Source organism: Neoarius graeffei, chromosome 28, assembly GCF_027579695.1.
Source record: "Neoarius graeffei isolate fNeoGra1 chromosome 28, fNeoGra1.pri, whole genome shotgun sequence".
NCBI lineage: Eukaryota > Metazoa > Chordata > Actinopteri > Siluriformes > Ariidae > Neoarius > Neoarius graeffei.
In genome coordinates, this window is record NC_083596.1 from 38,815,906 (window position 1) to 38,828,551 (window position 12,646).

The 12,646-nt window shown below is 42.9% G+C and overlaps 1 protein-coding gene across 1 annotated transcript in view; it reads right to left on the reverse strand.

The window, feature by feature from the left end:
- aspa (aspartoacylase) overlaps nt 1-12,646 on the reverse strand; it is a 39,570-nt gene that overhangs the window by 13,878 nt on the left and 13,046 nt on the right. The window contains exons 2-4 of the mRNA XM_060913197.1: nt 10,193-10,388; nt 8,131-8,224; nt 5,131-5,238 (exon numbers count right to left, since the gene is read on the reverse strand). Coding sequence (XP_060769180.1) covers nt 5,131-5,238; nt 8,131-8,224; nt 10,193-10,388 — 398 coding nt within the window. The remainder of the gene's footprint in view (nt 1-5,130; nt 5,239-8,130; nt 8,225-10,192; nt 10,389-12,646) is intronic.

Genomic DNA, 12,646 nt, shown 5'->3' on the forward strand with positions numbered 1-12,646 from the left:
CCACCACCATGTTTCACAGATGGGATAAGGTTCTTATGCTGGAATGCAGTGTTTTCCTTTCTCCAAACATAACGCTTCTCATTTAAACCAAAAAGTTCTATTTTAGTCTCATCCGTCCCCAAAACATTTTTCCAATAGCTTTCTGGCTTGTCCACGTGATCTTTAGCAAACTGCAGACGAGCAGCAATGTTCTTTTTGGAGAGCAGTGGCTTTCTCCTTGCAACCCTGCCATGCACACCATTGTCGTTCAGTGTTCTCCTCATGGTGGACTCATGAACATTAACATGAGCCAATGTGAGAGAGGCCTTCAGTTGCTTAGAAGTTACCCTGGGGTCCTTTGTGACCTCGCCGACTATTACACGCCTTGCTCTTGGAGTGATCTTTGTTGGTCGACCACTCCTGGGGAGGGTAACAATGGTCTTGAATTTCCTCCATTTGTACACAATCTGTCTGACTGTGGATTGGTGGAGTCCAAACTCTTTAGAGATGGTTTTGTAACCTTTTCCAGCCTGATGAGCATCAGCAATGCTTTTTCTGAGGTCCTCAGAAATCTTTTGTTCGTGCTATGATCCACTTCCAGAAACATGTGTTGTGAAGATCAGACTTTGATAGATCCCTGTTCTTTAAATAAAACAGGGTGCCCACTCACACTTGATTGTCATCCCATTGATTGAAAACACCTGACTCTAATTTCACCTTCAAATTAACTGCTAATCCTAGAGGTTCACATACTTCTGCCACTCACAGATATGTAATATTGGATCATTTTCCTCAATAAATAAATGACCAAGTATAATATTTTTGTCTCATTTGTTTAACTGGGTTCTCTTTATCTACTTTTAGGACTTGTGTGAAAATCTGATGATGTTTTAGGTCATATTTATGCAGAAATATAGAAAATTCTAAAGGGTTCACAAACTTTCAAGCACCACTGTAAGCTTAGCCTAATGGGGTATTCTTGGTTGATGATGAATTGTTTGCAGTATTTGCTCCTCCCCAGACACAATGGACATAAGGAAATTCTTTACAAAGAAGCGGAAAGTCAGTCAAAATTTCCCCACAGGACAGGTTTTTTTTTGTCCCAATGGAAATGTTAGTGCAGTTAGCTGGCTAGTCAATGTTAGGAGATGTATCAGCTAGCTTAATGTTAGCTATCATTTAATTCAAACCCAGCAGGCCGACCTTACTGTAATGCCAAGAATGAGGTCAAGTCTGCTCTGATGATATTTACTGATTCCCTGTTGTGATTTGAAGAACTTGTTTTGTCTGGTCTTTGCCAGTTTTCTGGAAAGTAAGATGGGAAATCAGTGTATGGGGAAGGAATAGTAGAAAGGAAAGCAATGGAGAGAGATGGATGTTATTCCAGGTGGATTGTGAAGGAAAGGGGGATAAAAGTTATGAAGGGGTAGAAATTGTGGTGGCACCAATATAAGAAGGAGTTATAGCTATAAATCTATTTGTTATACTAATCTGTAAATGTTACTGTAGTACCACCATTGCATGCAGGTTGACAAAACTGCACTTGTTCATTGTGTGAAGTTATCTTTTATGTGTCGTTGCTTGACCCAGTGTAATTTTGTGTTATGAAGACTGCATGATGCCGCGTCATTTTTGTTATCTCATCTCATCTCATTATCTCTAGCCGCTTTATCCTTCTACAGGGTTGCAGGCAAGCTGGAGCCTATCCCAGCTGACTACGGGCGAAAGGCGGGGTACACCCTGGACAAGTCGCCAGGTCATCACAGGGCTGACACATAGACACAGACAACCATTCACACTCACATTCACACCTACGGTCAATTTAGAGTCACCAGTTAACCTAACCTGCATGTCTTTGGACTGTGGGGGAAACCGGAGCACCCGGAGGAAACCCACGCGGACACGGGGAGAACATGCAAACTCCGCACAGAAAGGCCCTTGCCGGCCCCGGGGCTCGAACCCAGGACCTTCTTGCTGTGAGGCGACAGCGCTAACCACTACACCACCGTGCCGCCCCATTTTTGTTATGAGTATCGCTAAATCGGAAAAAAGTAAAATGCACCCACTAAAGTCACTGTTTGTTGGTGGTTAACAAAATTGCACCTGTTCATTGTGTGAAGTTATTTTTTATGTGTCACCGTTGCTTGACACACTGTGATTTTGTGTTATGAAGTTTGCATGATGCCATGCCATGCCTGTTCATTGTGTGAAATTATGAATATTCTTATTAGTAGTTTCCTTATTCTGCCTTATTCCGACACGTTTTTTGGATCCACTACTCCTCCTAGGGCGTTCGAGATAGAGACACCGTTCCAACTCTGAGACGTCTGCCCCGAAGTGGTGTAGTGTGCTTGTATACAGCTTTTGGATCAACGCGCCCGTTTTCTTGGTCTTGTCATTTTTCTTTTGTTTTTTTCCCATAGAAGCTCATGAATCGAATCGTCCGACTTGGACACGCTCCATCACAGATGCACCAAACCTCATGTGATACTTCAGGCCAACTCCCCTGACACATACATGCAATTGGTTCTGACCCGCACTCATATTTTTCCTTTCTTTTTGCTCATCCCTTTTTCCTCCATAGGCTTGCATTGATTTTTGGCCCCATTGAAAATGAATGGTGTTTCAGGAGAAAAACTTTCACTCTCCATCAATTTTTTTAACCAAGTGACCAAACTTCAAGAAACTTCACTTGATGCCTCAGGCCAAGTCCCCGCACAGATCCATCCCCTCATCTGAGACCTGCACTCGTCCTTTCCTTGGTTTTCACACATCTCTTTTTACCTCCATAGGCTTCCATTGATTTTTGGCCCCATTCAAATGAATGGAGTTTTGCTCAGTAACACTTCACCACACATCCACCAAACTTCATACGGCACCTCAGGCCAAATCACCATCACACACATGATATCGGTTCTGACCCGCGCTCGTCTTTGTCTTGCCTTTCATCCGTCCATTTTTTTCCCCATTTTGCCGCTAATCAATGGAAGCTTGACTGAGTCATTCCTCCCTTCCCCCATAGGTGATGATGCATTTGGCGAGGATCTGCTCATTCGAGACTTTGACAGCAAATCAACTTCAACTCAATGGCCACTTTATTAGGAATACTTACACGCACACACGATAGCAATTAGCATATAAGCATTCATGTGTTACCATGCTAGCTGTTAGCATGTTATCCATTACGATATCATGCCTGCTGTTAGCTCGTGAGTTGTTAGCATGTTCACCATTAGCATGTTATCATGAGAGCTGATAACATGTTAGGATTAGCATGGTAGCATGCAGAGTTTGCATGTTTGCTGTTAGTGAGTTCGCCTGAGCATGTTAGCATACTAACTGTTAGCATGTTAGCATGTCACCCTCAGCGTGTTAGCATGCTAAAAGTTAATATACTAGCCATTAGCATGTTAGCCTGTTAGCTGTTAACATGATCGCTGTCAGCATATTAGCCTTAAAGTGTTCGAATTTTAACAAATAGCATGTTAATCAGGGCGGCACGGTGGTGTAGTGGTTAGCGCTGTCGCCTCACAGCAAGAAGGTCCGGGTTCAAGCCCCGTGGCTGGCGAGGGCCTTTCTGTGCGGAGTTTGCATGTTCTCCCCGTGTCCGCGTGGGTTTCCTCCGGGTGCTCTGGTTTCCCCCACAGTCCAAAGACATGCAGGTTAGGTTAACTGGTGACTCTAAATTGACCGTAGGTGTGAATGTGAGTGTGAATGGTTGTCTGTGTCTATGTGTCAGCCCTGTGATGACCTGGCGACTTGTCCAGGGTGTACCCCGCCTTTCGCCCGTAGTCAGCTGGGATAGGCTCCAGCTTGCCTGCGACCCTGTAGAACAGGATAAAGTGGCTAGAGATAATGAGATGAGAAGTAAAATGCACCCCTAAAGTCATTGTTGGTGATAAATTGTGTCACATTCATCTCATGATCTTAGGCAGAGCAGTGGGTTTAAAAACAGGCTGATTAATTTCTGGACTAGTTGAATGAGAACTTACTGTTGAGCCTCATAGTCATTGAATTAAGTGACTTTTGTAGGTAAAATTAGATGTTTAAACAACCTGTTAAAAATACACCTGAATGCAGGAAATGGCATCTAATTGATTAAAAATTTTCCCCCAGACCCCCCACCAGTGTGCCCCCCCCACATTAAAAATGCTTCTGACACCCCGTATGAAGTGAATTGGTTGGACCAGCTCTTATTCAGGGGTTTCATACCGTACGAAAAGGGGGTGAATACTTATGCACACTCCAGATGTCTGTTTTTTCATCTTAATTATTGTTTGTGTCACAATAAAACAACAATGTGCATCTTTAAAGTGGTAGGCATGCTGTGTCAATCAAATGGTGCTAACCCTCCAAACATCCATTTTAATTCCAGCTTGTAATTCGACAAAACAGGACAAACACCAAGGGGGATGAATACTTTTGCAAGGCACTGTATATAAACTTGCAAAAACACTGTGTAAAGGTTTTTTTCTTTCCTTCTTGGTATGCTGCGTCGTCTTCCATTGTCATTCTGTTTCTTGACTCAGCTTCTGAATAGTTAAACTTGGGTGAGTGGAAAACGCGTTGCAACACTCAAAGGGAAGCATTCACCCATGACGACGCAGCGGCAGTGTTACAAACCTAACGACGTGGAAACTAACCAACTTTTAACAAGTATCCTATTCACAAGATGCACAAGCACAACCAGACACACTCGTCAGGCCTTGGCTCTTGCTGCATGTTTCCGCTTAAGAGAAGGAAGACAAAAAGAGTGTGTGTGTGTGTGTGGGGGGTGTTTGGGCAAGATACAGATGATGTTACACGTGAGTACCCAAGGCTGCTTTCTGCTCCATGTGAGTGTACAAAAAAAAGAGAACAAGGCGTTTTCGAGAAACGTGTTCCTCAAAAAGTATAAATATCAGGGTTCTTGAGTTCATTTTCATAACAGAGGTTGGTGACTCAATGTATGAAATGTGCTGTAATGACAAAAAAAAAAAAAATAATTTTTCTCCTTATGTCATTTACTCAACTGGAATCTCAAGACACCATCACTACACTTCTGGCTTCTAATCCCACCGTTTCTTCCATACATCCCATTTGGGGAGGGGAAAAAAAAAAGAAAAGGTTGCCAGGTATTTAGCATCCATCGTTACCTTATATAAGCCTTACCGCTATTAAACAGCTCGATGAAGTCCAGAGCGTGCTTCACTATCATCCGCATGGACTCGAAGATATTGCTTCTCAACACTCCCTGAGGCTGGGGACCCACTTCAAGACCTGAAATACATGTCAGGCTCAGAGATGCAGCTATTACATAACATGTGAACATTGTTCGTTGGTGTTTTAGTTATGTAAGTGACTGCAACATGCATGTATATATATGTGTGTGTGTGTGTGTGTGTGTGTGTGTGTGTGTGTGTGTAGGTTTTCAACCATTCAAGTCCCTTTGAAATATCTAGTCCAGGCATGTAACTGAATACATTATTCAGAAGTAACAGAAAGCTTGCCAGAAAATGTTATACATTAGATCAGTATTCGGACCCAATACACACACCGGCCCGAACACCCATACATCTACGGTTTTATGCAGTTATCTCAGCAGCCGATCCCTTGACAGCAGCACAATGCATAAAATCATGCAGATACAAATTTAATGTTCACTTCAAACATCAGAACGGGAAAAACTGATCTCAAAGCATGATTTTCTTTCACTGTCGCATGGGTGTTGGTTTGAGCCAGATGGACTGGTGTGAGTATTTCAGAAACTGCTGATCTCCTGGCGTTTTCACACACAGCAGTCTCGAGAGTTTACACAGAATGGTGTGAAAAACAAAAAACATCGAGTGAGCGAGTGAGTGAGAGTTCTGCGGGTGGAAACAAACACCTTGTTGATAAGAGAGGTCAGAGGAAAATTGCCAGATTGGTTCGAGCTGCCAAGAAGGATATAGTAACTCCGATAATCACTCTTTCCAACCGTGGTGAGCAGAAAAGCATCACAGTATGCAACACCAGAAGACCACATTGGGTTCCGCTCCTGCAGCCAAGAACGGGAACCTTTAGAATCAAGAACAAGTTCCTATTAAAGTGGCCGGTGAGCATATTTAGTACTTTGCATAATGGTAGTTTCTTCCATTCTTCTTGGCAGATCCTCTCAAGTTCAATCAGATTGGATAGGGAGCATCTGTGAAGAGCCATCTTCAGGTCTCTCCACAGATGTTTTATGGGATTTACCTGGGCATCCTTTCCAAGGATAAAGAGATTTGTCCCAAAGCCACTCCAGTGTTATCTATGGAAATATGCTTTGGGTTGTGGTCATGCTGAAAGATGAACCCTCCTCACCCCTAAGGTCTCCTACTGTAATTATCATCAGTCTCCCCATCCTAACAACTGAGAATCACCCACATAGCATGATGCTGCCACCACCATGCTTCACTGTAGGGATTGTATTAGCCAGTTGATGAGCATTACAAGTTTTTTCTGGATTTTTCTGCCAGACTGAAAAAGTCATCAGACCAGAGAATCTTTTTCCTCATGATCCTTAATAAATAAATACCTGCCATGTGCCTTTTACTCAGGAGTGACTTCCGTCTAGCACTCTACCATAAAGGCTTGATCGATGGAATATTTCTGAAATGGTTGTCCATGTGTCAGGTTCTTCCATCTCTGCAAAGCACTTTTGAAGCTCTATTAGAGTGGCCATTCGGTTTTTGTCACCTCCCAGATCAAGGCCCTTCTAGCCAAGTCCAGGAAGAGTCCTGGTGGTTCCAAACTTCTTCCATTTCACAATGAAGAAGCTCACAGTGCTTGTGGCAATATAAAGCTTTAGACGAGAAAAGCACTCGGAGAATGCAGACCTCCGCCAAGAATCCTTTAAAAAAATACGGGATCCAGAAGGTGATCCAGATCACCGCCAAAATTTAATGGATTGTTACTTGTGCCCAGTCACAGCTCTGGAAAAAATTTCAGAGCAATCCGTTCATAACTTTTTTCGTAATGTTGCTAACAGACAAACCAACAAACAAACCAACGCTACCAAAAACATAACCTCCTCGGCGGAGGTAAAAATGGTTTTATCCTCTTCTTGGATCTAGGTCTTGAGACAATTTGATTATTGCAGAGATCTACAAAGAATTCCTTGACCTTCATGGCTTGGTTTTTGGTGTGACATGCATTGTGAATTGTGGAAACTTAAGCCCGGTGCACATGGGCGATTTTCCGTCGCTTGGTCGTGCAACTTTTTGATGCAAGCAAAAAATTGCTTCGTGTGCGGATATTTGCGACAGCGATTTTTTTCGTTGCTTGCAACAGATAACAGGTATCAAACATGTTTGATTTTCTGCAACAACAAAAAAATAAATAAATAAAAATCGCCAGTCGCTGACTTGCTGCAGAGATATCGCCATGAGTGCGTGTCTTTGCGCTAATGAAGCTATCACCTCCAAAGGCTAAGCCAATCCCCACCCGTGAAGTAGTCATGTGATTTCCACGTGACTTGCATCCCCCTCCCCAAATTGCCCACTGGTCACAGATAACGTGCACACGCAGCTACCCGAGAGGGGAAACTTGCATCCAGAAATCGCAATACGCTTGCGACGAGAAGTCGCCCGTGTGAGCCGGGCTTTATACACACAAGTGTGTGCCTTTCTAAATCATGTCAAATTAATTGAATTTGCCATATGTGGACTCCAGGCAAGTACCAGAGACATCAAGATCATCAAAGCAAACAGGATGCACCCGAGCTCAATTTGGAGCACCTTAGCCAAGGGTCTGGGTACTCTGCAAAAATTCCTAAAAACTGTTTTTGGCTTTGTCATTATGTCACTGAGTGTAGATTAATGGCCAAAAAGTAACCCATTTTAGATTCAATCAGTCACTTAGGGAAGCACGGACAGCCTGAGTAGCAGCCCTTGTTGCATTCCTTACAAGTACCTTTCTGATCAATTATTAGAAAGCATGTTATCTGGCATAAAAGCATGTGGTAGATGAATAAAAGTAAATGAAATGAAGTGGTTCCAACACTCTGTATCAAAGTCCGTAGTAGGATTTATCAGCACCAACTACCCCTGCAAGTTTACTCATCTGACTAGACTTTGGTAACAAAAAATACTGACATTCTTTAAACAGTCAGCCTGCAGTCAAACAAGGTGAACAGCTGAATATGTGACTCACCAACAGAGTGCTTGGCCACTGAGCGGGCGGTTGCATATTTGAGTTGAGGATGTTCATTCACCAGCACCATGCAGCTCTCCGGAGCCATGGCTTTCTGCGTAGAAGGCACACAGGTAACACTGTAAGCTGATCCCGTACACCCCACTGACCTCTGCGGTGCATGGTACACTTTGTAGTGATAACATTAACTCCGCTTCGTGTCAGACCACATCACACCACTCTATCACTGATTATTTTCCTGTAACAGCACACCCCATTGTGTTTTATTCTTTACAAAATGAGTACAGTAGGTACACCAGGCAAAATGAATGTTTTACAATTTCTGTGTGTCTCACTCCCTTACATGGGAGTTCCTCTAATTCTATTCATATTTCTGTGTGTAGTGTTTTGCTCATAAACTCAAACTTGAATACTGGATATGGATATTATTAGTGACACAGCATTGTGTTTTTAACAACAGTCACAAGCTGGCATGTTTCTCAACAGTTCAATGTACAGCATGTTTCCTGATGCTGGAGAATATTTATCTCAACAGTATGAAGTCCATGAGATCAGCAGGGTTATGATAAGATATACAAATAGGAAGTTCAGATATATTACATACATGATTTAAGAAACTGAATTGAAATAAATAGACTTGTCTCTAGTGTTGACAGATAAACAACAACAAAAAAACTCTTCTCAAATTTTTGGACCCTGTAATTGTTTGGGTTGGGGGCACAAATGGTTAAATCTATAACCTTAAAAAGTTTTTAAGCTGGTCCCTCTGAGGGAACTTTACTATAGAACCCTCCACCATTAATTAAAACCCTTAATAACCACCAAAGGTTCATAGAAGAAGAAAGTGTAGTACGCTAATATGGTTCGAGTGTGATGTGTTGGCTATAAAACTTTTAAGACACTGGTGCTAGCTTACCAGACTGTCAAAGGGTTGGGGGCAGCATACCTCCAGAGTCTGATCCACCCCTACATGCCAACCAGATCCCTACACTCCACTACTACTGGCCGCCTGGCCCCTCCTCCTCTCCACTCCTGCCCAGTCCGCTCAAGACTGCTGCCTGTCCTGGCTCCCCATCGGTGGAATGGCCTTCCCATTGATCAGAACTGTCGAATCCCTGACCACCTTCAAGATCCACCTCTTCAGGCTGTACCTCTCCCCTGCTTCCCTGCCCACTGTGTAACTGCATATCAGCTTAGACCAACCCAGGCTATGTACTGTCTGTCCATCCATTATCCGTAACCGCTTATCCTGTGCAGGGTTGCAGGCAAGCTGGAGTCTATCCCAGCTGACTATGTGCGAGAGGTGGGGTACACCCTGGACAAGTCGCCAGATCATCGCAGGGCTGACACAGAGATAAACAACCGTTCACACTCACATTTACAACTATGGTCAATTTAGAGCCACCAATTAGCCTAACCTGCATGTCTTTGGACTGTGAGGGAAACCGGAGCACCTGGAAGAAACCCACGCAGACACGGGGAGAACATGCAAACTCCACACAGAAAGGCCCCTGTCGGCCATTGGGCTCGAGCACAGAACCTTCTTGCTGTGAGATGACAATGCTAACCATTACACCACCGTGCCGCCCTATGTACTGTCTAGCCTGAGGTTAGCTGTTGGAGTTTTTTTCTCTCGGTCAGTTCATTTATATGGTTGGTTTGCTTCCTTAGCTGTTTGCTGAGTATTGGTACTTCAACAGAACATTACACTAAGTGTTATTCTGTCACTTGTTCACTTGGCACTCGAACTTTCTTGTCTAGAAGTTCAGCACTTTGTATATCTCACTTGGTATATGTTGCTCTGGATAACAGGGTCTGATAAATGCCATGTAATGTAATAATGTATAAATAATACTGCTACAAATAACTTTATTGACAGGGTTTCGCTATAAATTGAGACAAAATGGTCAGATAACCAAAAGGTCCATCAATTGCAAACTACTATACGCTAACTCATACAACTTTATCAGCTATGGTTCAAGTGTAATGTTTGTTAGTTTTCAGAATTATTTCCATGATTCCCAACAAGATTCCTCATGTGTGAAGTTTATAAGCTGCTTACTTTGATATAATGCACCATTTGAAGGTTGAAGTGGTCTGTCGAGCTCTCCAGGATGAGCGTGGAGCCCATGTTGGACGTGGTGTTATGGAGGTCAAAGATAACATCATAGGCATCAGGACTTCCTTTTGGTCCAAATATCTGATTGATTTCCTTGGCTCTCTGAACTTCATACGGCAGCCCGTCTCCACCTGGCGTGCTGTGGAGAGACATTGGCGTGCTGTGTTAAATCTAATACGTAAATAAATGCCGTCTTGGGAAAGGATCAACAATGAAGTGGCGAGATGTGGCACCAAGTAATAAGTGCGTGAAGTGTTTAGTTCCTCTTATACAACAGCAAATTACGTCCAATGGTTATAAAATGTTATATATATTTACAGTTGCAAATGTATAGTTTCATATATTGCGAAATGTCCGTAAACCAAGTTATGATATTGGAGACTGTTTGCCATACAGGAGCCAATGAAATAGTTTGTTTTTACACAAGAAATAAAACACGATGCAGCATGATGTGGTACTTTGAAACTGTTTATACTTATATTTAATATTATGAACGAAACAAGTTAGCTCTTGTTACTACTGACATGATAGTATTCTCCAAGCAGTTGTTTCCTCAACGCAACAGCCTCTGTCCTGAAGACTTCCCTGTGAAGGAAGGTTTTACCTCGGACTGTGAGTGAGTGCTGACACTGGAGACTCCTTCCAGAACACCACACCATATAACCTAAACGATTTTTTAAAATATGTTTTCATCAGTTTATTACGAGCGTTAGATTGACATCCGTTATTCAAGTCTGTGTGAATTAGCTGTTATGATAGAAACATTGTTTTGGAATGTGTTACGGAAATGAGTGCCTTTAATATAAACCTTGCAGACGGAATTACTGTCAGAGATTCTGTTATAGAAAACTAATCAACACCTTCTGACCAATCAGAGTAGAGAATTTGAATTTGTTGACAGTTTGCGACGCACCCGCTCTCCCCTGCGCTTGCATCTGTAAGTGCCTGCACCCTGACACATGTTGCCAGTGATACATTTTTTAACGAATTAAAGAATTAGATAAGACACACATTTTAGGCAACAAGTGAACAGTCAGTTCTTGAAGTCGATGTGTTGGAAGCAGGAAAAATGCCAAGCCTAAGTAAGCGACTTTGACGAGGGCCAAATTGTGATGGTGAGATGATTGGGTCTGAGCATCTCCAAAATAGCACATCTTGTGGGGTGTTCTTGGTATGCAGTGGCTAGTACCTACTAAAAGTGGTCCAAGGATCTGAAGGACAACCGGTGAACCAGTGACAGGGTCATGGGTGTCAAAGGCTCATTGATTCACATGGGGCACGAAGGCTAGCCCATATGGTCCAATCCCACAAAAGAGCTAGGCAGCAAGAGAACAGTCAGTTCTTGAAGTTCATGTGGTGGAAGCAGGAAAAATGGGCAAGCGTAAGGATATGAGCGACTTTGACGAGGGCCAAATCGTGATGGCTAGATGACTGGGTCTGAGTATCTCCAAAATGGCACATCTTCTGAGGTGTTCTTGGTATGCAGTGGTTAGTACCTACTAAAAGTGGTCCAAGGATCCGAAGCATAACCGGTGAACCGGCGACAGGGTCATGGGTGTCGAAGGCTCACTGATTCACATGGGACACGAAGGCTAGCCCATATGGTCCAATCCCACAGGAGAGCTACTGTAGCACAAACTGCTGAAAAAAGTTAATGCTGACACCTTTCTGTTTTCGCCACGCAGCATTAACTTTTTCAGCAGATCCTTAGGCTTGGCATTTTTCCTGCTTCCAACACATCGACTTCAAGAACTGACTGTTCTCTTGCTGCCTAATCTATCCCACTCCTTGACGGGTGCCATTGTAATGAGATAATCAGTGTTATTCACTTCATAGTTACATTTAATCTTGTGAAACGTCCACGAAACAAGTTAGTTACGTTCTAGTGATCCTGAAACTTTTCCCATGGCAGAAAATTCAAAGTTGCGGCTTCACGGTTACAAAGCGCCGACAGCGGAGACTCCTTCGCTAATTGCTAAACAGATGTCTCCTTTTCAATATTTTTTCCAAAGCTGTTCAAAAAGGTGCCTATACTGCAAAACATATCCTTTTCACTCACTATAGGAGGATGCTCTACGGCAAACGTCAACCCAGGTTTTAATAGGTTACTCTTTATAGTTATGCTTTGTTTGGCAGTTTAATGAAACACTGCACTGTCTTGTAAAAGCAGGATTCGTGTGTTAACTCTCCTGTTCATGTGAATACATGATTTTTGGTTGAAAGGAAGACAAGGAGCTTCGAAATAGCTCCATGTTTTGCAGTTAATCAGGGTTTCCCCAGGTTTGACCACCATAAATTTAAGACTTTAAGACCTTTTTAAGACCACTTAAATGAGAATTAAGACCTACATCGCACCCATTATGCGGTCGTAAAACACCAGATCAAATTCCCAATAAT